This window comes from Bos indicus, chromosome 9 (genome assembly GCF_029378745.1).
Source record: "Bos indicus isolate NIAB-ARS_2022 breed Sahiwal x Tharparkar chromosome 9, NIAB-ARS_B.indTharparkar_mat_pri_1.0, whole genome shotgun sequence".
NCBI classification, from domain to species: domain Eukaryota; kingdom Metazoa; phylum Chordata; class Mammalia; order Artiodactyla; family Bovidae; genus Bos; species Bos indicus.
In genome coordinates this window covers 45,112,016-45,139,989 of record NC_091768.1, presented here as the reverse complement: position 1 = coordinate 45,139,989, position 27,974 = coordinate 45,112,016, and the positions used below count along the sequence as shown (strand labels likewise).

Here is a 27,974-nt window from a genome sequence, read left to right as displayed (position 1 = left end):
TATCTCCCTAAAATTTTATTTTAACTATTGTGTCTGGGCAACTATTTTTATTCCCAGGGTTGCTTTACTGCTCCAAGCAAGTAAACGAGTATTCAAATGATAGTTAAAACTATAGAGTATTTACTATATGCCAGGCACTATTGTAAGTCAAATATCACATATACACACACACTCATAAACACTCACCTAATTCTCAAACCCCAGGAGGTGGTATTATTTTTACCCTTAGTGACACCTGGGGAAACTGAGCTATAGAAAGGCTATTGCCCCAGTTAATAACAGTTGGCAAGTGCTGGAACCAGTATTGTAATAACACAGTCTGGCTCCAAAGTTTGCACTCTTAAACACAAATGGATTTCTGATGTCTGGAAAATCTAAACAACATATGAACATGTTGTTAGCTTTATCTAAAGTACAAAAGGGTGAAGGCCTATGTTCTAACTTACTCAATGTACTGCTAATTTGCTAATGAAGGCTCATAGTTTTAGTATGCTATAGACCCTCTCTAAGACAAAGCCCATCAGATGCAAGTTATAGAAAAATTTTATATAACATCAGTTAAGTATCTTACCTACAGCTAACAGCCCCCTAAGAAGTATCATATGAAGGTGAAGTGTAGTTGGAATAACCAATCCAATTGCGAAAAAAATATTTGCTACATGAAAAACTAGATGATGTATCTCTCTCCAGTTTTCACAAGTGGTCTCATTGGAAGGCACAGGTAGGATTCTTTCTAACTCAGGTGTAAAACCTATTGCAGTTGCTTCTGCCAGTGGGCTGGACTCTGTATAATTCATCTTGAAAATTCCTGTAAAAATGAAAAAACGAAAGGACAGTCAAAAAATGACAGCTGTATCTTATCACCCACCCCTATGGGTATTAAATTATACCAAAATTATTTCTGTGAACTAGATGTTGGTAAATAGACTTGTCTGGTGCTTATGAATTAGACAGACCTAGGTTCAAGTTCCCACTCTGTCATACATTAAATGTATCCATTTTCTTATCTGTTAATGATGATAATACTTCACTGACTTTATGATGAAATACATAAAATACTTAGGATAGTGCATAACTATTCCCTGATGTATATACCTATACATATCTACATTTACCTATTAATATGTTTGTATCTAAACATACTTGGTGGGGTAGAGAGGAAGGAGGGATTTAATTAGCCTATAAACAATCACCAATATTCATAAACCACAGCAATTTAAAAGTTATTTAATATAGTTTTCTATTATGCTGCCATTAGAGACACTGAATCCAAACACAGGAAAAATGACTAGAAAATGGGTTTTCTGAATACTTTGAAAAATTAACACCTTGTTATTTACTATTTGAAGGGTTAGGATGTTTTGTTGTTGATTAGCTGCTAAGTCGTGTCTGACTCTTTGTAACCCCATGGACTGCAGCCTGTCAGGCTCCTGCTGCTGCTGCTGCTGCTGCTAAGTCGCTTCAGTCGTGTCCAACTCTGTGCGACCCCACAGACGGCAGCCCACCAGGCTCCCCCGTCCCTGGGATTCTCCAGGCAAGCACACTGGAGTGGGTTGCCATTTCCTTCTCCAATGCATGAAAGTGAAAAGGGAAAGTTAAGTTGCTCAGTCATGTCCTACTCTAGCGACCCCATGGACTGCAGCCTACCAGGCTCCTCCGTCCACGGGATTTTCCAGGCAAAAGTACTGGAGTGGGTTGCCATTGCCTTCTCCGTGTCAGGCTCCTATGTCCATGTAATTTTCCAGGCAAGAAAATGGGAGTAGCATGATATTTCCTACTCCAGGGGATGTTCCCGACCTAGGGATCAAACCTGCATTTTTTGCATCTCCTGCATTGGCAGGTGGATTCTTTACCACTAATGCTGTTGTTAATCACTATACCATATATACGTATGTACTACATTATCATATTGTTGTTCAGTCACTAAGTCATGTCTAACTCTTTGTGACCCCTTGCACTGTAGCACTCCAGTCTTCTCTGTCCTCCACTATCTTCTGGGGTTTGCTCAAATTCACGTCCATTGAGTCAGTGATTCTGTCTAACCAGCTCATCCTCTACCACCCCCTTCTCCTTTTGCCTTCAATCCTTCCCAGCATCAGGGTCTTTTCCAGTGAGTCAGCGCTTCCCATCAGGTGGACAAAGTACAGGAGCTTCAGCTTCAGTATTAGTCCTTCCAATGAATATTCAGGGTTGATTTCCTTTAAGATTGACCACTTTGATCTCCTTGCAGACCAAGAGACTCTCAAGAGTCTTCTCCAGAACCACAATTCAATATCATCAATTCTTTGGTGCTCAGCCTTCTTCATGGACCAACTCTCACATCCGTACATGACTACTGGAAAAACCATAGCTTTGACTACATGGACCTTTGTCCGCAATGTGATGTCTCTGTTTTTTAATACACTGTCTAAGTTTGTCATAGCTTTCCTTCCAAGGAGCAAGCATCTTTTAATTTCATGGCGCAGTCACCATCTGCAGTGATTTTGGAGCCCAAGAGAATAAGATCTGTCACTGCTTCTACTTTTCCCCCTCTATTTGCCATGAAGTTATGGAACCAGATGCCATGATGTTTGTTTTTAGAATGTTGAATTTTAAGCCTGCTTTTCCACTCTTCTCTTTCACCCTCATCATGAGGCTCTTTAGTTCTTCTATATTTTCTGCCATTAGAGTCATACCATCTGCAGATTGTTGATATTTCTGAGGTTGTTGATATTTCTCCTGGCAATCTTAATTCCAGCTTGTGATTCATCCAGCCTGGCGTTTCATATGATGTACTTTGCATATAAGTTAAATAAGCAGGGTGACAATATACAGCCTTGATGTACTCCTTTCCCAAATTTGAACCATGTCTGGTTCTAACTATTGCTTCTTCAGCTGCATATAGGTTTCTCAGGAGACAGGACAGGTGGTCTGGTATTCCCATCTTTTGAAGAATTTTCCACAGTTTATTGTCATCCATACAGTCAAAGGCTTTAGCGTAGTCAATGAAACAAAAGTAGATGTTTTTCTGGAACTCCCTTGCTTTCTCCATGATTCCAGTGAATGTTGGCAATTTGATCTCTGGTTCCTCTGCCTCTTTGAAACCCAGCTTGTATATCTAGAAGTTCTTGATTCACATACTGCTGAAGCCTAGCTTGAAGAATTTTGAGTATAACCTTGTGAACATGTGAAATGAATGTAATAGTACAATAGTTTGAACATTCTTTGCTGTGCTGTGCTTAGTCACTCAGTCATGTCCGACTCTTTGCAACTCCATGGACTGTAGCCCACCAGGCTCCTCTGTGCATGGGGATTCTCCAGGCAAGAATACCGAAATAGGTTACCATGCCCTCCTCCAGGGGATATTCCCAACCCAGGGATCAAACCCAGGTTTCCCGCACTGCAGGTGGATTTTTACCATCTGAGCCACAAGGGAAGCCCAAACATCCTTTGGCATCGCCCTTCTTTGGGTTTGGAATGAAAACTGACCTTTACCTGTCCTGTGACCACTGCTGAGTTTTCAAAAATTGATGAGCTATTGAGTAGAGCACTTTAACAGCACTATCTTTTAGGATCTTAAATAACTCAGCTGAAATTCCGTCACCTCCACTAGCTTTGTTTGTAGTAATGCTTTATGTAGAGTTGACATCACATTCTAGGATGTCTGGCTTTAGGCGAGTGACCACACCATTGTGGTTATCCAGGTCATTAAGACGTTTTCTGTAATGTTCTTCTGTGTATTCTTGCCACCTCTTTTTAGTCTCTTCTGTTTCTGTTAGGTCCTTACCGTTTCAGTCCTTTATTGTGCCCACCATTGCACTCAAGCTGGAATCAAGATTGCCAGGAGAAATATCAATAAACTCAGATATGCAAATGACACCACCCTTATGGCAGAAAGTGAAAGGCACTAAAAAGCCTCTTAATGAAAGTAAAGACAGAGTGGAAAAGCTGGCTTAAAACTCAACATTCAGAAAACTAAGATCATGGCATCTGGTTCCATCACTCCATGGCAAATAGATGGAGAAACAATGGAAACAGTGATAGACTTCATTTTCTTGGGCTCCAAAATCACTGCAGATGGGACTGCAGCCATGATATCAAAAGACTCTTGCTCCCTGAAAGAAAAGCTATGACCAACCTAGACAGTATATTAAAAAACAGAGTCACTGCTTTGCCAACAAAGATCCATCTAGTCAAAGCTATGGTTTTTCCAGTGGTTATGTATGGATGTGAGAATTGGCCCATAAAGAAAACTGAGTGATGAAGAATTGATGCTTTTGAACTGTGGTGTTGGAAGAGACTCTTAAGAGTCCCCAGTCGGTCCTAAAGGAAATTCATTTCAGTGTCTGACTTTTTGCGACCTCATGTACTGCAGCACACCAGGCCTCCCTGTGCATCACCAACTCCCAGAGTCCACCCAAACCCATGTCCATTGTGTCAGTGATGCCATCTAACAATCTCATCCTCTGTCATCCCCTTCTCCTCCTGCCCTCAATCTTTCCCAGCATCAGGGTCTTTTCAAATGAGTCAGCTCTCCGCATCAGGTGGCCAAAGTATTGGAGTTTCAGCTTCAGCATCAGTCCTTCCAATGAACACCCAGGACTGATTTCCTTTAGGATGGACTGGTTGGATTTCCTTGCAGTCCAAGAGACTCTCAAGAGTCCTCTCCAACACCACAGTTCAAAAGCATCAATTCTTTGGTGCTCAGCTTTCTTTACAGTCCAACTCTCATATCCATACATGACCATTGGAAAAACCATAGCCTTGACTAGATGGACCTTTGTTGACAAAGTAATGTTTCTGCTTTTCAATATGCTGTCTAGGTTGGTCATAACTTTCCTTCCATGTAGTAAGTGTCTTTTAATTTCATGGTTGCAATCACCATCTGCAACCATGTGATTTTGGAACCCCCCCAAAATAAAGTCTGACGCTGTTTCCACTGTTTCCCTATCTATTTGCCATGAAGTGATGGGACCAGATGTCATGATCTTTGTTTTCTGAATGTTGAGCTTTAAGCCAACTTTTTCACTCTCCTCTTTCACTTTCATCAAGAGGCTTTTTAGTTCCTCTTCACTTTCTGCCATAAATGTGGTGTCATCTGCATATCTGAGGTTATTGATATTTCTTCCAGCAATCTTGATTCCAGCTTGTGCTTCTTCCAGCCCAGTGTTTCTCATGATGTACTCTGCATGTAAGTTAAATAAGCAGGGTGACAGTATACAGCCTTGACGTACTCCTTTTCCTATTTGGAACCAGTCTGTTTTTCCATGTCCTGAATGTTTATTGGAAGGACTGATGCAGAAGCTGAAGCTCCAATACTTTGGCCAACTGATGCAAAGAACTGACTCACTGGAAACGACCCTAATGCTGGGAAAAATTGAAGGCAGAAGGAGAAGGGGACGAGAGATGATGAGATGGTTGGATGGCATAACTGACTTGATGGACATGAGTTTGAGCAAGCTCCAGGAGTTGGTAATGGACAGGGAAGCCTGGAGAGCTGCAGTCCATGGGGTTGCAAGGAGTTGGACATGACTGAGTGACTGACTGAACTGAACTTGCATAAAATGTTCCCTTAATATCTCCAATTTTCTTGAAGAGATCTCTAGTCTTTCTTATTCTGTTTTCCTCTGTTTCTCTGCATTGTTCATTTAAGAAGGGTTTGTTTTTTTTTTTATCTTGCTTTGCTATTCTCTGGAACTCTGCATTCAGTTGGGTATATCTTTCCCTTTCTCCTTTGCCTTTTGCTCCTCCTCTTTCGTCAGCTGTTTGAAAAGCCTCCTCAGAATACCACTTTGCCATCTTGCATTTCTCTTTCTTTGGGATGGTTTTGGTCCCTGCCTCCTGTACAGTGTTATGAACCTCCATTCATAGCTCTTCAGGCACTCTGTCTACCAGACCTAATCCCTTGAATCTATTTGTCACTTCCACTGTATAATCATAAGGGATTTGATTTAGGTCATATCTGAATGGCCTACTGGTTTTGCCTACTTTCTTCAACTTAAGCCTGAATTTTGCAATAGGGAGCCCATGATCTGAGCCACAGTCAGCTCCAGGTCTTGTTTTTGCTGAATATATACAGCATCTCCATCTTTGACTGCAAAGAACATAATCAGTCTGATTTTGGTATTGACTGATTGGTATTGGTGATGTCCATGTGTAGACTCCTCTCTTGGGTTGTTGGAAAAGGGTGTTTGCTCTGACTAGCATGTCCTCTTGACAAAACCCTGTTAACTTTTGCCCTGCTTCATTTTGTACTCCAAGGCCAAACTTGCCTGTTTTTCCAGAAATCTCAACTTCCTACTTTTGCATTCCAATCCCCTATGATGAAAAGGACATCTTTTTTTGGTGTTAGTTCTAAGCGTTGTAGGTCTTCATAGAACCAGTCAACTTTAGTGGCCCTGCACAGCATGGCTAATAGCTTCATTGAGTTACACAAGCACCTTCGCTGTGATAAGGCTGTGCTCCATGAAGAAGACATTAACATATACACACATAATAACTATATTACTATAGTCATTTATATATACAGAGAGAGTTAACATTTACTCCTTTAACCTTCTAATTTAAACATTTACTTTCTTTCCCATAAAAATTCTAGTTAGAAGGATCTCACAAATTGAAAAGTAATAAACTTCCAGGTTCTTTATATGTAGGAGGGGTCATGAGTATGCATTTGACTATTTAATATTAGAATCAGTAGCAAATACATTTCAAAGAAAATACATTTTACACATGTTTACATAAACCTTAACACAAAATGGCACTACTTCACGACTATATGATCAGTCTTCTCTGGTACTTTAAAAATTTTATTATTAATTATACAAATTGGTCCCTGACAAAAACTATGTAGATTTACAGAATAAGTGAATTGTTCTGTTTCAGGGAAAGAATTCCAAATGGAGACCCAAAATATGTTAAACATTTCATTTAAAAATATGAATTTCCTTCCAATAAGTTCACACAATAAGCCATATGTTTCCATTTCTTTCTTTTTCATCATACTGAAGTAAAGGTTTCAGGTGATAGAATGAATTGGTATCAGGTTGGCCATTTTTCAAGGATGTTATTAATACATTAATGTGAAAGAATTCCACATCTCTTAAGACGATAGAAAAACATGCATGCCTAAATTTACAAACAGTAAATAAACAAGTCAAAGATCTCATCTCATAATTCTAAAACGGTTCATACATATAAGGAATAGTTGACTTAGATATTGATTTTCTGAAAAGAAAGAAATCATAGAAATTCAACTACTTTTTAATTGACGTATACGTGATGTACAATATCATATGTTACAAGTGTATGATACAGTGATTCACAATTTTTAAAGGTTATGCTCCATTTATAGTTATCATAAAATACTGGCTATAGTTCTGTGTTGTTGTACAATATATACTTCAAGGATTTGAATAGGCTTATTCAAGCCCATTTTAGGATGGTGGAATCATTATTTTAATAACTCAATTTATACAGTTTGTTTTCAAGAACCAAATCAGAATTAATCTCACAATTTTTTCAAGAAGGAGAATGATATTAAATTCCTCTATCACTCATGATGTCAACATCAGCCTATGCATTAGTATCATATAAGCTAAAATTCACTGCCATTTCTACTGCATTTTAGAATGTGTTTTCATTTCCATTGTCCCATTTGTTCCTCAAATTACCCTATGTTCCCTACAAGGCAGACTATGTCATATTCATCTAGGTATATCCAAGCCTAGTCTCTGTAGAGAATGCCAGAGGCAGAGGTAAAAGCCATATGTAAAGTATATAAAAATGACAAACACTTTTAGAAATTACCTTTCAGTCTCCCCAAGCCTAGTAGTAAAGGCAGGAGACCGCCAAGCCTTCCGGAGGTTGAGAGTCAGGTTCTGTACTATGAGCTCCAGGAAAGCCAACCTAAGTAAGAGAAAGTCACTTCTGCTCTTTGGGTGGGTTTCTTCCTGAGAATTGAGACAACTGGACTAGATGGTCATTGAAACCTTTTCAAGTTTTAACAGCCTGTGGCTCTAGTAGAGATTTACGCAGTCAGTTAATACATATTCTCTCTCACATCCACATGATTATACCTGTATTGTCAATTAATCCACTGTAATTCAATTTCAGGCTTTTAAAAGTTCTCCAAGTGGAACTAGAAGTACCAATTTATGGTCAAGAAAAATGACAGGGAAACGATGATCTACTAGCCCAAGAACCAAGGACACAGTAACATGGATTTTTAAAAAGTGAATTAATCCTATAACATATTTTGATGTAGCACACCTTATTAAAATACATAGTCTATATACTATATAGTTATTAACACTTTATTAAAATACATAGTCTATATATTATATAGTTATTAACATATGATTCATTTTACTTGTATGTTTATATGTCTACTATTTATCTATAGGTCTAGTATTTACCTGTGTATACTTTTCTATATGTCTATTTTGAAATGCCAGTGATCTACTGTCAACAAATACTGATAGGATCTTGCCGGTTTCGATTTCTTTTGACGACTACCTAATGGATTCATGTGGCTTACACTGAATTATCCTTATGCAGAGAATGCACGGGTCTAACGGAGAGAGGTTAGACGGGTAAAATGATAAGCATTCACATTAATTCTGACTAAATCAAGAGCAATTTTCTTTCTTGTATTAGTTTCCTTGGAGTCTAATTTCTTAAATTCCCTGTTCTAGTAAAGTCCTGTTGATCTGTTGGTTTTCAAATAGGTGTGTGCAGGGCTCAGTAGCTAGATGGTGAAACTAACCTTAATCCTTTACCAAACTGCAGAAATGTAAAAGGTAACAACAATGAGCAAAAGTTGTGCTCCTAGACTGGCTCAATTCATTGCATAACCTTAACTGAACCTTTGTTTATTTTCGGAATGGTAAAGGCATTATGTTACTAAGTCTTTTCACACTTAGTCCTGCTTCAAAAGCCAGCAGTTTCTGGGACTTGTCTGGCCGACAATCGGTTTCCCAAAGCCTCCGAAACGACGGAGAGAGGGCGCGGGTGGATCACCGGTCCCCTATCCATTTGCACTCCCCAGGCGCCCGGCTCACCTCGCTCCTCAAAGAGGAAAGGCCATATCAACTGTTCTTGGTCCGAAGCTCTCGGGCCCAAGGGGTGTGCAGTGAGCGCCCTGACTCACCTCGCATTCCCAGCGGCAGTCCAGGGCGGGCGACACGGTGCGCCCGGCTGCGCGCTGCCTACGCGTGGGACCCGGAGGCCCTACAGAGGGTGAGGAAGAGCGGTACTGGGTTCGCGGGTGGGGAGCCCTGGGAGCGTTGCGGGGAGTGGAGAGGCTGAGCTCACCCAGGGCTTACGGGCAGCAGACCGCGGGAACGGACACCCGATGGGGCCGGGGCACCCGAGGACGCTGGCATTGCCAGACTCGAGTGGCAGCAGTTGACATTTGAAGGTTTGTGACCGTGCTGTCCAGACCCCGGGTGAAGGGCGGCTTCCAAGGACAGGGAACCCCATGAGGGCGCGGCCAGAGAGGAGAGGGCGGGGTTCCCAGTGATCCGGAGCACGGAGATCCCGCAGCCACCGCCCGGGAGGACAAAGTTGCTCCCAGCGGAGCAGGGATCTAACTTTCACTTCCCGATTTAGCCTAGAGAGCGCGAGCCTGCAAATAACCGGGCGCCCTGGGGGAGCCCGAGGCAGCTGTTCCTCTCGCTCCTTACCTGGCTCGTCCCTGGCGCGGAGCCCGGGCGGAGCTGGCCAAAGTTTAGTGCAGCAGCGGCGGCTGAGGGGGACACAGACTTGGCCACCCGACGGGAGCGCGACGCGAAAACCTCAGCCGATCCCGGGTTGAGATGCTGCTCCTCCGGTGCCGGGTCCGGGCGCCGGCAGCGGCTTTGACTAAAATAGGCATCGCGGCAGCTGCGGCTGGGGTTGGGGCCGCACCGCGCACGCGCCCGGCGTCCCTGCGCCCCCCGGCGGGCGGAGTCCCCGGCCTCAGCCAGGATTCCCGTCCTGGCTCTTGCAACTCCGCTGCCGCGTCGGCACAAGTGTGGTCCATTTGAAACACCCGCTTTTTCTTTTCTGGTTTCCTCTCTTCTTCTGGGTTCTGCCCTTGTTTGGGCACGAGTGAGGGGCGGGCAACATCTTGGGGCCAGCGGCGAAGGTTGTTCATCCTCATGGGGATAACTCGAAGCGGTCGGGTCCCAGGAGAGAGAAAAATCAGGAGAAGAAAGAAAACTAGAATCATTTCCCCACAAAGTCGCCTAACTCCTTTCTAGGATAGTCGCTCGCATCTGAGCACAAGGCGAAAGGACCCGGAGAGCGCCCAACTCTGGAGTCTGAACCTGGCGGCGGAGCTGGCGGTTTGGTCCCCACCGTCGCGGACGCGGGATGGCGCCCTCGGGGAGCCGGCCCTGCTGCTGCTTGGGGGGCCACGCGGGAGACTTCGACACCAGCCACTGTTTTGTTTCCATCGAAAGAAGGTATTGATCTGAAATTTGCATTTCCGTGGCAACGCCAGGTCTCCACTGGAGGCGAAGCTCCACCGGAATTTGCCACGTGAATTTGGCAGATTCGGGACCCCTAATTTGAAAAGCCAGCTTATGAAAGTATGCCCCAATCAGTCTTTACTGTTTATAGAGGACAACTGTTTGGGGTAAGAAATGCTAGGCAAATTAATGAAAAATAGGTACAGGGGAGGAGTTGGAGGACAAAAGGGGAATATTAGCTGGGCATTCACAGTTTCCACCCCAAGTGTTCCATTGACGGACAGAGTTTGTGCCGAGTATTAAAGTGTGAGGTCTTTCGTGTGTGCCAAACATGCTCCAGAGACCACGGGCACATTATAAAGTGAGTAGTTGGGTGTGGACCCTTGCCAGGTGTGTCTAGTGGAGAAGCAGTGCCGCATCTTCTTCAAGAACATGGCTCAGAGTGCTTCAAAGACCAGGTTAGAATCCTTCCTCTACCACCAGCCCTCTGTGTGGCCTTGGGGAAGTTACTTAGCTTTTCTGTGCCTCAGTTTCCTCTTTTATACCTTGGGGATGATGATGATGATCATTGCACCTGTCTCAGGACTGTTTCAGAGAAGGCAATGGCACCCCACTCCAGTACTTTTGCCTGGAAAATTCTATGAACGGAGGAGCCTGGTAGGCTGCAGTCCATGAGGTCTCTAAGAGTCGGACACGACTGAGCGACTTCACTTTCACTTTTCACTTTCATGTATTGGAGAAGGCAATGGCAACCCACTCCAGTGTTCTTGCCTGGAGAATCCCAGGGACGGGGGAGCCTGGTGGGCTGCTGTCTATGGGGCCGCACAGAGTCGGACACGACAGAAGCGACTTAGCAGTAGCAGCAGCAGGACTGTTTGGAAGACTAATTGATTCAATATGTATAAAAGGCTTAGTATGTATTACAGAGCAAGTTCTGTGTGTATGGCTACATATTCTACTTATAGACCTCCTTCTCTATCATGTTTGAAATTTGCTGTATCTATCCAAAATTTACTTTCAGGGCTACTTCTTCAGAGTCTGTTTCTTTTTTAGATGCACTGCTAGCGATTTTGGTAGCTACCACTACATGCAGTTTAAGATGTAGGTTTAATCGTAAATGCGCACAAAGATTTTGCATGGATAATCATTGGAGAATGGCTTATAGTAATGAACACTGGAACTAACCTAAATTCTAATCATAGGGGACTAAGTAAATTTTAGGTCATCCAAACAGTTACCTATAATTGTTCTAAGCAGCTATTAAAAATAATTCATAGAAAGATATTAGAGACATAATAATATCTGCAAATTATACAGAACAGGGGGTCAGTAAACTTTGGCCCAGAGACCCAGCCAACTACCCATCTAAGATAGTTTTTACATTTTTTAATGGTTGACATCATCAAAAGAAGAACATTTCATGATGTGAAAATTATATGAAATTCAAGCACAGTCTTCATAAAGTTTAATTGGAACCCAGCAAGCTCATTAATTATGACTGCTTTTGGGCTATACTGAGGAGTTGTGATAGAAACTATACGATCTTGCGGAGCCTAAAGTTTTTACTATCTGGTTCTTTACTGAAAAAGTTTGCTTCCCCTTGATATAGAGTATACTTTGTGCCAGGCACTTTTATAAGTGGATGTAAGTAGCTATATTAAGCCACTGAATCCTCATGATGGACTCTATGAAGAAGTAGTTACTATTATTATCTCCATTTTGTAGATGGGAAACTGGGGTAACAGAGAGGTCGAGTAGGCTGCTCAGGGTCACACAGCTAATGAGAAGCTGGGCCATGATGTGAATCAGGCAGTCTAATTCTGGAGTTTATGCTCCTGTCCACTACCTATGCAGTTCCTGCCAACTTCTGTCACTTCCTAGACTGCCTCCCATAAAAAGATGTTAAATAGAAAAAGGCAAGTTACAAGAGTGTGGAGAACATTACAAATCACCCAGGATGTTAAAGTACTTACATTTCTTACCTCAGGGTACTGAAGTTGTAGATGATTTTTCTTTTTTTCCTCCTCTTCTCCCTCCCTCTCTCTCCTTCCTTTCCTCTTCATCTTCATTCATCTTCCAACCTCTCCTGCCCCTCTTCCTGCTGCTGCTTCTGTTAAATTTTCTATGATTATTATATGTTAAAATTTAAACACATACTTACTAAAATAGAGCCCAGGTTCTGGCTTTTGCATACTGGAATGGCAGACTCCAAAGGTGTAGTTATGGAGTCAGCTGTTACAGGACATCCTCACTCCTTACCTAACAGGATAAGATGTCTGTGAGGCAATCATGTAAAGACTGCATACTTTTATGAAAAGAGTACTGCATTTGATATCATCAAACTTGAGTCTTGGCCTTGGATAGAGCCTGTTTTCTTGGAGTCTGTGTTCCACAGAATGGTTAGATTGAATTTAACCCATCTCCTTCACTATACCCTGTCTAAGGATTCAAAGCATAATTTTATTTTTAAATTTCTTACTGTTGATATATGAATACCAGCTCTATAAAATTAGAAATAAGAATTCTAGACATAAAAACTCAGGTTTGGGAGTGCCCTAGTCTCCTTGGTCTCCTTCTGCTGGTCATGGAAAGATCAGATTGAAAGATTCTGAGAACTGTGGGAAAACAAATATGATGCAGAAGGGTAGCTTGCACAGAAATGTAGAATGAAAGGATATGAGGCATAAATAGCAAAATGTAGGGAACCTGTCTCCTCTGCAAAAGCTCTGGCTAGTACAGGTTGCTGCTGCTGCTAAGTCACTTCAGTTGTGTCCGACTCTGTGCAACCCCATAGACAGCAGCCCACCAGGTTCCCCCGTCCCTGGGATTCTCCAGGCAAGAACACTGGAGTGGGTTGCCGTTTCCTTCTCCAATGCATGAAAGTGAAAAGTGAAAGTGAAATGGCTCAGTCGTGTCCAACTGTTAGCGACCCCATGGACTGCAGCCTACCAGGCTCCTCTGTCCATGGGATTTTCCAGGCAAGAGTACTGGGGTGGGTTGCCACTGCCTTCTCCTAAGCTTCATGAGGAACCTCCATACTGCTTTTTCCGTAATGGCTGCACCAATTTACATTCCCACCAGCAGTGTAGGATGGTTCCCTTTTGATTAGATTCTTTCTGTACTTAAGCTCATTAAATATTACATTAACTCTTTCATTGACCAGTTTGAAAACCAACCTCACTAACTGTTTTTTAAATTTATTTTCCTTTTTAAAAAAATAATAGACTTGGTTTTGTTAGAGCAGTTTTAGGCTCACAGATGATCAGGCCGATAGTGTAGAAAGCTCTTATGTACCCCTTTCTCCCTTGCTCAGTTTCCCCTGCTGTTAACATCTTGCATTGTTGTTGTTCAGTCGCTCAGTCCTGTCTGACTCTTTGCAACCCCATGGACTGCAGCATGCCAGGCTTCCCTGTCCTGCACTATCTCCCGGAGTTTGTGCAAACTCACGTCCATTGAATTGGTGATGCCATCCAACCATCTCATCCTCTGTTGTCCCCTTCTCCTGCATGCTATCTTTCCCAGCATCAGGGTCTTTTCCACTGAGTAGGCTCTTCTCATGAGTTGGCCAAAGTATTGGAGCTTCAGCTTCAACAACAGTCCTTCCTGTAAATATTCAGGGCTGATTTCCTTTATGATTGACTGGTTGGATCTCCTTGCAGTTCAAGGGACTCTCAAGAGTCTTCTCCACACCACAATTCGAAAGCATCAGTTCTTCAGCACTCAGCCTTCTTTATGGCCCAACTCTCATATCCATACAGGACTGCTGGAAAAACCATAGCTTTGACTATATGGACCATTGTTGGCAAAGTAATGTCTCTGCTTTTAATTATGCTGTCTAGGTTTGTCATAGCCTTTCTTCCAAGGACCAAGCATCTTTTAATTTCACGGCTGCAGTCACCATCTGGAGTGATTTGGGAGCCCAAGAAAATAAAGTCTGTCACTGTTTCCATTGTTTCCCTATCTGTATGCCATGAAGTGATGGGACCATATGCCATGGCCTTAGTTTTTTGAATGTTGAGTTTTAAGCCAGCTTTTTCACTCTCCTCTTTCACCTTCATCAAGAAGCTTTTTAGTTCCTCTTCGCTTTCTGTGATTAGGGTGGTGTCATCTGCATATCTGAGGTTATTGATATTTCTCCCGACAGTCTTGATTCCAACTTGTGCTTCATCCAGCCTGGCATTTCTCATGATGTGCTTGCTCTACATATAAGTTAAATAAGCAGGGTGACAGTATACAGCTTTGATGTACTCTTTTCCCAATTTGGAACCAGTCTGTTGTTCCATGTTCAGTTCTAACTATTGCTTCTTGATCAGTTATACAGCTTTCTCAGGAGATAGGCAAGGTGGTCTGGTATTCCAATCTCTTTCAGAATTTTCCACAGTTTGTTGTGATCCACACAGTCAAAGGCTTTAGCAGAATTAGATGAAGCAGAATTAGATGTCTTTCTGGAACTCTCTTGCTTTTTCTATGATCCAACGGATGTTGGCAATTTGATCTCTGGTTCCTCTGCCTTTTCTAAATCCAACTTGTACATCCGGAAGTTCTTGGTTCATGTACTGTTGAAGCCTAGCTTGGAGGATTTTGAGCATGACCTTGCTTAGCATGTGAAATGAGTGCAATTGTACCGTAGTTTGAACATTCTTTGGCATTACCCTTCTTTGGGGTTGGAATGAAAACTGACCTTTTCCAGTCCTCTGACCAGTGCTGAATTTTCCAAATGTGTTGGCATATTAAGTGCAGTACTTTAACAGCATCATCTTTTAGGATTTGAAATAACTCAGCTGGAATTCCATCACCCCCACTAGCTTTGTTCGTAGTGATGCTTCCTAAGGCCCACTTGACTTCACACTCCAGGATATCTGCCTCTAGGTGAGTGATCACACCATTATGGTTATCTGGGTCATGAAGATCTTTTTTGTACAGTTCTTCTGTGTATTCTTGCCACCTCTTCTTAATATCTTCTGCTTCTGTTAGGTCCATACCATTTCTGTGCTTTATTGTGCCTATCTTTGCATGAAATGTTCCCTTGGTATCTCTAATTTTCTTGAAGAGATCTCTAGTCTTTCCCATTCTATTGTTTTCCTCTATTTCTTTGCACTGATCACTGAGGAAGGCTTTCTTATCTCTCCTTGCTATCTTTGGAACTCTGTATTCAAATGGGTATATCTTTCTTTTTCTACTTTGCCTTTTGCTTCTCTTCTTCTTTCAGCAATTTGTAAGGCTTCCTCAGACAACCATTTTGCCTTTTTGCATATCCCTTGGGATGGTTTTGTTCAATGCCTCCTGAATAATGTTACGAACCTCCTTCCATAGTTCTCTGTCTATCAGATCTAATCCCTTGAATCTTATTTGTCACTTTCACTGTATAATTGTAAGGGATTTGATTTAGGTCATACCTGAATGGCCTAGTGATTTTCTCTACTTTCTTCAATTTAAGTCTGAATTTTGCAATAATGATTTTGGATTTTAGCCAGGTGTGTTTTCTGCTTTTTACATTGACTCACTTGGTTAATTTTTTTCAGGTTATACACTGAACAAATGTTTTATATCTTGGCTAAATAAAAAACAGGAAATAATGAAGCAAAAGGGTATAATCTTTCATATAACTGTTGCAGCCCAAAGACCCACAGTCTAAAACAGTGGCTAAATATTTCTAATACTCCATTCTGGGAGGAGCTCCCTAAAAAGTTGAATTATACTTTGTTCATTGAACAATGAGCTTTTACCGGAAGGGTTCAACCCTTAAAAGAAACAAAATCTAACTGAAACTCAAAAAAGTGACCCAGTACTTTAAGAGAACAGTGAATTATAAGAGGAGGGTATTTGGAATTAGCAGCTGAATTTGAATCATGGTTTTACATTTAGTAAACTGGGTAAATTCAGATCATTTATTAAACTTTTCTGAGCCTAAATTACTTGTTTGTAAAACTTCAAAGGTAATTCTTAATTGACAGAATTGTTTGGAAATTCTAATCTTTAGAATTAAAGTTTTTACAAATGCCTCAGACTTCCCTGGGGGTCCAGTGTTTAAGACTCTGCACTTCTAACGCCAGGGGCTTGGTTTCAGTCCCTGGCTGGGGAACTAAGATCCACATGCTTGTCATGCGGTGCGGCTGAAAATACAATAAGAGAAAATGAGTGTGGCATCCATCTTTTGGTAGCTTAATTGTACACCTTTTCACCCCACTTACAGTGCACTGCACATGGCACCCAGTCAATAAGAATGATTAGAATTCCCATCATCAAAATTCCCTGATGAAATGGCTGAAATATTCTGTGAACATATGAAATGAAGATGTAGTTTCATCTTCAGTGTCATTGGCCTGCTCTAATAGCTGAAACATAGCATATACAAGACCTAGAGATTTCAAACAAAATTTGTAGATTGCAAGACTTTGACTCGTGCTAAAATATCTGGTGTTTGGGATTTCCTCGGAGTAGCCAGAAAGGAGATATTGGCTTCAGAAGCAGATTCATAAAATATGTACTAGAACAGATTCTAGAAACTAGGCTCTTAGAGAACTAAGTTACAGTAATTCACTGTGTGGGCATTGACAGAAATGTGCACACAACAACTCTAGGCAGAAACTAGAACCCTTGCTACTCCCTCTGTCTGTTTTTCCTTCCATAACTTTCCTTCTAAAACAGCAGAGTTGCATTTGTGAATTATTTGTTTTAAATATTAAAATAACAAAGGCCATAGATGAAGCATTTAATAGGATTTCCTAATCTCTCAGAAAGTTACTTCCAAAAGAAGAATTTATTATAAGTAACTAAGCATAACAGAATAGTGATTTTTTTTTTAAAGTGTGAAAAGAGAATCAGAGAAATATCAAAATCACAGTCAAATCCCAAAGAAGCCTCAAGGCCTGGCTTGTGTTGGATCCTTAAAACAGAAATGGATCCCTCCCAGACGGATCTCCCACAAGCGCAGGTTCAAAAATCTGGCAACAACTACTGCCAAGACCTCTCTTGTGTTTTGTTCTTTCCCTTTTGGGAATTTCTAGAAAATGACAGACCCCTTGAAGCCTGTCTATGAATCCCATGGTAAGTACCTTTACTTCTAGAGAAGAAAAATGCTACAACCCCAAGGATGATACTTCTAAAAATACTGTTTTTAGTGTATAAGTAGCTTTTTAAATGAATAATTAATTTGGTGATTAGAAAGGAAAAGTTGTTAATGATAGAAAAACAGCTTATAGCAATTCTTAATGTGTAATTTGAATGTATAGATAAGATTTTGATTGAAAGTAAAGCCAGGGAATGACTTTTGATCTATATCTAGTGAAAGCAAATCTTTCAGTCATAGAATTTCTACTGAGCACTATCATTCTGTTATGTAATTAATCCTCAAAAAACCTGGTTTTGGAGGCCTGATAACAGCCAGCCCAGTAATTGACATTGGCTAGAAACAAAAACCCAAAGCAACATACTATAAAGATGGAATAATAAAATAAAGTTGGGAATAATGATGCTGTCATCTGGCATTAATTGATGTGCAAAAGCACTCAGAGTTCCCAAGAGAAAAGAATTATTTAAATGCAAATTTTTATTATTATGACTACTTTAATTGTTGTAATAAATTCATGAAAATAAGACACCTCACTAGCTTATGCATATATAAAACCTAATAAAATATTTATGAGCCACATACCAGCAGCTTTATCATTTGGCATAAAAAATGATATAATATATTTTAGTCCAAGAAGACGACAGAGGATGAGATGGCTGGATGGCATCACTGACTTCGATGGATGTGAGTCTGAGTGAACTCAAGGAGTTGGTAATGGACAGGGAGGCCTGGCGTGCTGCGATTCATGGGGTTGCGAAGAGTCGGACACGACTGAGCGACTGAACTGAACTGAACTGAACTGAGGGCTGCAGAAAATGATGACAGTGATGTTTGGCTTGAAAACTACAGAAAACCTCACACACTTACATAGGAAAAAAAAAAGGTCATGATTTGAAAAGATAGATTTTGCAGGCATTGAGTCTCTTTAGAGTAGGGGAGGATTGGAACTCCTTGGTTAGCACATTTTCCAACAGAACACCATTTTGGTTTATATGCCGTATACAAAACTATTCTTATGCAGTTTTACTGTATGCTACAACTTAGGGATTTCATGTCTTTATATCAACTATACCGCTTTAAATTATCTGAAGAGAAGTGTAATGAATATAAGCTCAGAAAATGGCACCTGAGAGCAGCAGAACATTCTAACACGAGTCAGGAAATCTTGTAGATGATATCATATGACTGTTTAATGAATAATTAACATTTCTAATACCTAGATAATTGATGTTGAGTAGGAAAATATCTAGTAGAAAATGTTAGTATTAATGACCATTATAAGATGCCATATGATTAAGTCATTAAAATACCTTGGCATTTAGTACTGAAATTATTAATGGCTTAACATGTTGGCATGTGTTACCATGTGTTTTAAAGTGATATCACAGAAGTGGGTTCCCCAGAACAGTTTGTGCCTCTGTTGTGGCTTTTATTACTTGCTCCATTTTATATGTTTATGTACAAGCCTTGCTTTTCCTTCCATTTTGTAAGTTTCTGGTGGGTAGAGGTGTGTCTGATTTATCTTTCATGTCTCCATGGTACCTATGTTAGCTGATAGAATACTTTCATTTGCTTTCAAATATTATCTTCCAATAGAAGAACTACTGAATATTTTTAAAATGGTGTTTTACAACCTAAATTGCTATGAATGGTGGATATAGCAAAATAAATAATCATGCTATCTTTCTAATGAAATATTAATAAATAAAATAACACTTAATATTCTGCTAGATTGAAAATGACTTTATTCGAGCTATGATGACCTCTCCATTATAATAGTGACCCTTCTCTCCCTGCTCACCCTCACGTTCCCCATCACTACCTTCCTCCCCCTTGCCCGCTTACCATCTAGATGATTTATGCTGGAACAGGAACATATATGCATATATAAAACATAATAAAATATTTATTTTATTAGATGGAAAAGTTAGGTTTGGAGGGTAGAAAAGATAGGTTTGGAAGGTGAGAAAAAGTGATGTTAACCCTGAGATGCTCATTCTTAAATGGTCTGAATGGTGGCAAGTGCCTGGGGTCAGGAAGTAGCAGTAGTGGGGGAGCGCAGAGAGCTCAATGTCAGAGGCAACTGGAGGACACTGGGGGCCTCCATCCCAGAGGCCAGGTTGCCAAGCAGCATTGCCATCAATCCAAGGAGGACTCATAGCACACGGAGAGAATGAAGCAGCCCTCCTGCTGTGCCTGATATCTTATAAATTTGCCTCTGCACCTCCTGGATCAAGAAGAGAAACTCAGAATGACTCATGAGTTCATTTTAAATGGTCATTTAAGATGGGAAGAAGTTACTTTTTAAGTGGTTGTTGTTGTTCAGTTGCCCAGTTGTGTCTGACTCTTTGCGACCCCATGGACTATTGCATGCCAGGCCTCCCTGTCCCTCACCATCTGCCGGATTGCCCAAGTTCTTCAGCTTCGGCATCAGTCCTTCCAGTGAATATTCAGGGTTGATATCCCTTAAGATTGACTAGTTTGATCTCCTTGCGGTCCAAGGGTTTTAAGTGATAGTGTCAAGTATATTTTGCCGTCACTGGGAAGAGGAGGTGAGAGCAGGATGAAATCAATTGACAAGTTAAAGGATAGGTATGTTTTCTACATGTCTGATCAATGTCTCTTCAGTTTACACTTGCTATATATTTTATTCATTTTTTTCCAAAAAAAAAAAAAATAATGAGCACTTGCTATATACTAAGCACTAGACCAGGGTGAGAAGGCAATGGCACCCCACTCCAGTACTCTTGCCTGGGAAATCCCATGGACGGAGGAGCCTGGTGGGCTGCCTTCCATGGGGTCGCTAAGAGTTGGACACGACTGAGCGACTTCACTCTCACTTTTCACTTTCATGCATTGGAGGAGCAAATGGCAACCCACTCCGGTGTTCTTGCCTGGAGAATCCCAGGGACAAGGGAGCCTGGTGGGCTGCCGTCCATGGGGTCACACAGAGTCTGACATGACTGAAGCAACTTAGCAGCAGCAGTAGCAGACCAGGGTAACTTTTCACAGAAAAATATAATTACAGTACAAGTATGGAGATTGGCTTCAAGTGAGGTCACAGTTACACGTTTTTGAGAAAAATAAAGTACAGAGACCAGTTATATTATTTATTACTTTAAATGGAATTCCTTACAGGGAACACAGTAATCTGTTACATGCTACCAGCACTGAAGTCTCTAAGCTAAATCTGCTTACAGGTTTTCAGTCCAAAGAATGATCTTGGAACCTGAAAACCAATAACTGCATCCTGAACAAGTGCTATTCAACTCTCTTCAATGATATTGGGAAGAAAAATGTGACTTTGAAAGTCGTTTAGAAGAATACCAGTTCTGTCTCAGAGAAAATGACATACAGAAAAAATGACATTATTACAAATCTTACATTTTGTTTCATGACAAAATCATTGATAGCATTGCATTACTCAAGTCAAATTAAAAGGGGGATTCGCTGTCAAAATTCTGATATGGATTCAAGAACAGATGCAATTACTTTCCTTATACTCAGCAAATATTTACAAAGCAGCTGCCATATGCCAGGCACTGGTTCCCAAATGGTAAGCAAGATGTAAACTAGTAGAGGAGTTTAAAAACAGAATTCTTTTTCTCAGAAAAATAGACATTATGCTTGTGCATCAGCTAAACTTTTATCTCAGATGAACTGAGTTATTTCCCACTTCAGATATATTCCATGATCTTCAGAAATCCCAACTTACTTCACATCAAAAAATATCCTCTCTGTCTTGGAGACCTTGCTAGCTACCGTTTGAAAAAACTTCAGTTTACAGAGTTTCATTGTACATGAGATTTTATCCCCTCTTAGGAAAGAGAGAAATAGCACCACAAGGAACACTGAATTAGTTTACCTGGAACGTAAGTAGGGGAGATGGCCTAAGATAGGAAACCCTTCTCAGTAAAATTTCAGGAGACATGAAAATATCTGAAATGAAACTGGACAGATTCAGAGTTTAAAGAAGTAATTTAAACAGCATCAAAGAAGCTTGGCCATGTTTTCTTATTATATAAAGTTATAGCCATTTTAACAGAGTTACGTTTAATTGCACTTTTTGCTCGTAAACCACATTTGAGCTCAAGGTCGTCGCTGATGATTTAGAAGAAGGTTCATGTCTGGATGATGTTCCCCATACTGTCACTAACTAATTCAGCAGTGTGTAACTAGCATTTTGGCTTTGAGTTTTCTTTCAGTTCCAACTGGGGGCATTTTACTTCTCTCAGGTCACTTAGTAGCACTGTGGCTGGTGTAGCATGGAAAACACAAGGACACTGATTTGGAAGAACTGGCTTGAGTTGGGTGTCACCATTCACTGTGATTCAGCCTCTCTAATCTTTTTTTAGCCTGCTTTGAAAATTCTTCTCCATTATGGTTTATTATAGGATTTGAATATAGTTCCCTGTGCTGTACAGTAGGACCTTGTTGTTTATTTAATTAATATATAATAGTTTGTATCTGCTCATCTTAGGCTCCCAATTTATCCCTCCCCCACCCTCCTCCCCCTTTAGTAACTATAAGGTTGTTTTCTATGTCTGTGAGTCTGTTTCTGTTTCAAAAGGTAAGTTCATTGGTATCATATTTTAGATTCTACATGTAAGTAATATCGGATGGTAATTGTCTGTCTTTCTAACTTACTCCACTCAGTATGATAATCTCTAAGTCCATCATGTTGCTACAGATTGCATTAACCATTCTTTATGAGTAACATTCCATTGTGTATGTGTATATACCACATTTTCTTTTTTCACCTGTTGATGGACATTTCGGTAGCTTCCATGAATTGACTGTTGTGAATAGTGCTGCTGTGAGCATCAGGTTGCATGTATTTTTTCAAATTGGAATTTTCTCCAGATGTGTGCCCAGGAGTGGGATGGCAGGGTCATACAGTAGCGCTGTTTTCAGTTTTTTAAGGACCCTCCATACTGTTCTCCAATTTGTTCTCCAATTTTATAGTAGCTATACCAATTTACATACCCACCAACAGTGTAGGAGGGTTCCCTTTTCTTCACATTCTCTCTAGCATTTATTATTTGTAGATTTTTTTTGATGATGATGATTCTGATGAGTGTGAGGTGACACCTCATTGTAATCTTGATTTTCATTTCTCTAACAGTTAAGAATGTTGAGTATCTTTGTCTGTGGTTATTGGCCATCTATATGTCTTCTTTGGAAAAATGTCTATTTCTGCCCATCTTTCTGGATTGTTGTTTTGTTTTTTTTTTTGTTACTGAGTTGTGTGAGCTGTTTGTATATTTTGGAAATTAAACCCTTGCTCGTCACATCATTTAAAAATATTCTCTAAGTTCTCTCTTCATTTTGTTTCTGGTTTCCTTTGCTGTGTAAAACTTATGAGTTTGATTGCAACCTCTCTAATCTTTATCATAAAATGGAATTCTTCAAAGGAACAAGCAAATGAAACCTTGTGTACATGCATGTGTTATGAACTATAAAGCATTAAATAGAGGTAAGATATTATTTTGTAATTAAATAATGTGGGAGATAAATTTATAAGAGAGGTAATCTCAAGTTAGATGACCTAAAATATCTGGTGTTAAGTGAAGGTAAAAGTTCTACTATAAAATTATGTAGAAATAAATATTTTTGGACTCCTATAAATAAAATTACATTTATTAAGATCACCAAGGCTTGAAAGGGAGTAAAGGGAAAAATTATAGTTCAAAACACAAATTATCTATTCTGAGGGGCAAAAAAAGTTTCCTGTCAATCTTTAATAGCTAGCAGGTTTTAAAGCTAGTCAAATTTAGCATAATAATAAAACTTCATTATGTTGAAACCATGCTGATATCATATGCAAATGTACAATCCAGCATTAAAATGATGGAAATACTCAGTGCGGTGACCAAGTGCTAAAGTAACTACTATTTCATTCTTGCTACATCTTTCCATTCCTGTAAGATTTTTGAACTTGAAACATAGTTATATCAAATTAAACCTGTATTTTACTATAATAGGTCCATATGATGTTGATATTTGCATTTTATTGATATTTACATTAACTTAGGGAAACAGTGGAAACAGTGTCAGACTTTATTTTTGGGGGCTCCAAAATCACTGCAGATGGTGACTGCAGCCATGAAATTAAAAAACGCTTACTCCTTGGAAGAAAAGTTATGACCAACCTAGATAGCATATTCAGAAGCAGAGACATTACTTTGCCAACAAAGGTCCATCTAGTCAAGGCTATGGTTTTTCCTGTGGTCATGTATAGATGTGAGAGTTGGACTGTGAAGAAGGCTGAGCGCCGAAGAATTGATGCTTTTGAACTGTGGTGTTGGAGAAGACTCTTGAGAGTCCCTTGGACTGCAAGGAGATGCAACCAGTCCATTCTGAAGGAGATCAGCCCTGGGATTTCTTTGGAGGGAATGATGCTGAAGCTGAAACTCCAGTACTTTGGCCACCTCATGCGAAGAGTTGACTCATTGGAAAAGACTCTGATGCTGGGAGGGATTGGGGGCAGGAGGAGAAGGGGACAACAGAGGATGAGATGGCTGGATGGCATCACTGACTCGATGGATGTGAGTCTGAGTGAACTCTGGGAGTTGGTGATGGACAGGGAGGCCTGGCGTGCTGCGATTCATGGGGTCACAAAGAGTCGGACACGACTGAGCGACTGAACTGAACTGAACTGATGTTAACTTTTGATAGATTGAAGAAAAATAATGGAATTAGATTCATTGATTTCTCAAATTTGTGTAAAAACTGTCTTTCACTAAAAATAATATTAATTTGGGAGCAACATTTTTGAAGATTTATTTCTTCGATAACCATAGGCAACATAATGGAACATGGAACCTAGTTTGAAGGTGCAATCCAATGGCACACATATTTAGCCTTTGGTCAAACCAGGGGACTCAAGTACATAGTGTTGTATGTATATAGCTCTTATATTTAAGACAGTGTCTAGTCTGTTTTTTTATGGCTCTTGCCAGCTTAGTTGAGGGATTTCACTTTGTAACTACTTTGTCAAATCAATTCTGTCCTTCTGGTTCTATGCAGTGTAACAGTATGACATCCACAGCTTATTCAGATGAGCAGAGAGAAAATGAATTTCCTTCTGTTCCTCTGTTGAAAGAAAGAGAAAATTCTTCCACCTCTGAATGCTGAGCGCATTGTACTATTCTTTATGGTACATACATGTCAGCATTTTGGGTTCCTGAGGGTACAGAGCCAGGGAAAATCCCACTGGTCCCGTTTCATATGTGCACAAAGGTCAGATCAGGTTAGAAAGTCTAGCTCTGCCCCACATCCTGTCCCAAGAGGGTGGGAAGCTTCCAAACATCTAAGTGACATAAGCTGTGTAACTGGGGCCTGCAGCCTCTGGGAACTGGCCTTGGTGCCTGGGGTGGGAGTGTTTATGGGTGCATTTTAAGCCAGAGACCCACCCTTTCCCCTTCAGGCTACTTCTCAGTTCTTCCTGACCACGAAATTTAGCACAGAAAAATCACAAAGCGATCACCCCATTTCCTTCAAGTCAGAGGGACCGTTCTTGGCCTGTGCCAGCTTCATGGGCCTGGGTCCTATACAGTCACAGAGAGCCCGAGGCTATGAAAGCTCCACACTTGGTATAAATGCTGTACTGTCTTAATCGTGAAATTCTTTATTCTTTGTGAACAAGGTGCTCCACTTATTTTTGCATATACATATTTTGTGTACAAAGCCACAAAGCATTTTTGTTTGTTTTTTGGAGTTTTTTTAAATTGTGAATTTTTAAAATTATTTTAATTGGAGGATAATTACTTTACAATATTGTGATGGTTTCTACCATACATCAACATGAGTCAACCATAGATATACATGTGTCCCCCCCAACCCTGAACAGCCCCCTACCTCCCTTCTCACCCTATCCCTCTGGGTTGTCCCAGAGCACCGACTTTGAGTGCCCTGCACAAAGCATTTTTAACACAAGAAAGCAGCTGGTTCCTTATCTTACTGCTCTATTACCAACAATAAATGAATCAAAGGAATTTAGGGCTGGAAACAATTAGACTGAGATTAAATTGAGCCTAGTTTTTAATAGAGATTAAATTTAAATGCACTGTGATATTGCACTTCCAGGATACACTTCCAGTATATCACTGCTTTCTTCTTTCCATCTGGGTTGATTAGAATATTTAGAGATGGTAAAGTGCTGTTTGCTAGACACTTCAAAGCAAACATACAGAGTGGATCCCTGGAGGTCACTATAGGGTTTTTTATTTTTTAAGTGAGAAAAGCTGGGTGCAACCAAGGTATTGAGTAATAGCCGATCTGTTAATACCGAGGGATGGTGCCAGGCTAACCCAAGTGTGAAGATGAAGAGGTCTGATAGCATCTCTTAGGTTCAGCCTGTTACGTTTGTACTCCTTCTTCCTCATCTAAAATTGATTTCATTTCTGGAAAACTTGACTAGGAATTCTTTTCCTCCCTCTGCCACATGATTTGAGCCAGAAGTCTATCTCATCTCTGCCTGGCTTTGTTCTCAGTTGACTTTCATGGTTAGAAAGCTATCTGATAATTAACCCCTGTCGTTCCATTAGCTGGTAGTAACTTAAGGTGTGACTGCTCGTTGGGGTACTCTGTATGTTAATATTTAATACCGTGCAGTCTTATAGGCACAAAGAGAAGAATTTCTCCCAGAGCCATCGTGAAGCCTGCTGACAAGCTAATGGGTGCTTCCTGAAGGCCTTCAGTGGCACCAGGCAGACATGTGCCATTGTGTCTGCTCGTAAGCACTGCCTGTGTGTAGCTGGGAGACAGAGGAACCACCTGACTATCCATTTAGTTCACGCCAAGCTTAATAGCTCATCCAGACTCGTTCAGACTATCATATTGTCCCATTTACGGCAGGTGCACATACAGAGAAAATCATGTACTTTACTCAACCCCACTACTTCTTACCCCTCCTCCCCGTGACTTTGCTTCCTTGCTCACTGAGAACACAGAATTGTGAGAGAACTTTCATATGCTCCCATCACATCTCTCATTTGTGAGCAACAACACTCCTATATACTGTGCCTTCTCACCTTAACTAATGATTGTCTGTGCTTGATTGACTTTGACTCATCTGCTCAAGGTCGTCACCCCAGCAGTTCACCCTTCTCTTCTGGATCATCCCCACCCTCATACTAATATGCCCTTATTTTTCTTTCTTCTTTTAAATTTGCTCATTTATTTATTTAGGTCATGCTCGGTCTTTGTTGCTGTGTGGGCTCTGTGTGGTTGCTGGGAGCATAGGCTATTCTTGAGTTACGCAGCGCGGACTTCTCGTTACAGTGCCTTCTCTTGTTGTGGAGCACAGGCTCTAGGGTGCTTGGGCTCAGTAGTTGTGGCACACCGGCTTAGTCGCTCCAAGGTGTGTGGAATCTTCCTGGACCAGGAATTGAACCCGTGTCCCCTGTATTGGCAGGCACATTCCTATCAACTGTACCATCAGGGAAGTCCCGTTGTTTTTCTCAATTAAAAATATATACAATAAGAACATCCTCTTTTCTTGACCCCACTTCCAGCTCAGGCTACCATCTATTTCTCTTTCCCTTTACATCAAAATTTGGTAAGCATTATTATACTTGCTCTTCCAATTTCGTGCCTCTCATTTTCTCTCAGCCTGCATCAGTCAAGCTTTTGTCCCCAGTTTACTCCACTGAAACTGCTCCTGTCAGCTTCATCGGTGGCCTCCATGCTTCTCAACCCAGGTGTTTATTCTCAGACTTCCTATTACCTGATTGTCGCTACCTTTGAGGCAGTCCACCACTCCCTTCTCCTTGAAACACTTTTCTTCTCTTGACATCCAGGACTGCACACTCTTGGTTTTCTTCCTTCCTCACCAGCTGCTGCTTCTTGAATCCTTTGCCAACTCTTCCTCTGCTACCCCATCCTCTTAACAATGGAGAGGCCCAAGGAAAAGTCCCCAGACCTTTTCTTCTTCTGAACCTATGTTCACTCCCTTGACCATCTCATCTAGTCCCATGGTTTTAAATATCATCTACATGTGAAAAAAAAAAAACAAATAAACAGCTAATCCCTGGTAGCTCAGATGGTAAAAAATCTGCCTGCAGTGCAAGAGACTCTGGTTCAATCCCTGGGTCTGGAAGATCCCCCCGGAGAAGGAAATGGCAACCCACCCCCGTATTCTTGCCTAGAGAATTCCATGGACAGACCATAAGGTCACAAAGAGTCAGACACGACTGAGTGATTAACACACACACGTGAAATACTCCCAGATCTTTATCTCCAGCCCAGACCTTTCTCTGGAACTCTAGACTCCTCCAGCTATCTCTGCTTCAGTCTAATAAGCATCTCTCACTGAACCCTGATCTCCCCTTCCACGACCAGTCCTGACTCCTCCAGCCTATTCTCAGCAGACTGACCAAGGTGATTCTATTAAAATATAGGGCAGATCACATCACTCTTCTATTTAAAACTCTCCAGTGGCTTCTGGTCATTCTCTCGTAAAAGTC

General features: G+C 40.9%; 1 protein-coding gene and 1 long non-coding RNA gene across 6 annotated transcripts in view; one reads left to right on the top strand and one right to left on the bottom strand.

The window, feature by feature from the left end:
- Positions 1–9,824, bottom strand: part of POPDC1 (popeye domain cAMP effector 1) — a 50,772-nt gene extending 40,948 nt beyond the window's left edge. The window contains exons 1-2 of one of the 4 annotated variants that reach the window (XM_019967302.2): positions 9,666–9,824; positions 572–808 (exon numbers count right to left, since the gene is read on the bottom strand). In XM_019967302.2, the coding sequence (XP_019822861.1) occupies positions 572–797 (226 nt within the window). In that variant the 5' untranslated portion in view covers positions 798–808; positions 9,666–9,824. Of the gene's footprint in view, positions 1–571; positions 809–9,041; positions 9,268–9,294; positions 9,586–9,665 lie in introns of those variants that run through there. The other 3 variants (XM_070796022.1, XM_019967301.2, XM_019967303.2) reach the window with 3 other exon arrangements.
- Positions 9,079–27,974, top strand: part of LOC139184915 (uncharacterized) — a 66,856-nt gene continuing 47,960 nt past the window's right edge. The window contains exons 1-3 of one of the 2 annotated variants that reach the window (XR_011568451.1): positions 9,079–9,219; positions 10,224–10,427; positions 18,134–22,741. This is a non-coding gene — a long non-coding RNA (uncharacterized lncRNA). Of the gene's footprint in view, positions 9,220–10,223; positions 10,428–18,133; positions 22,742–27,974 lie in introns of those variants that run through there. The other variant, XR_011568450.1, reaches the window with a different exon arrangement.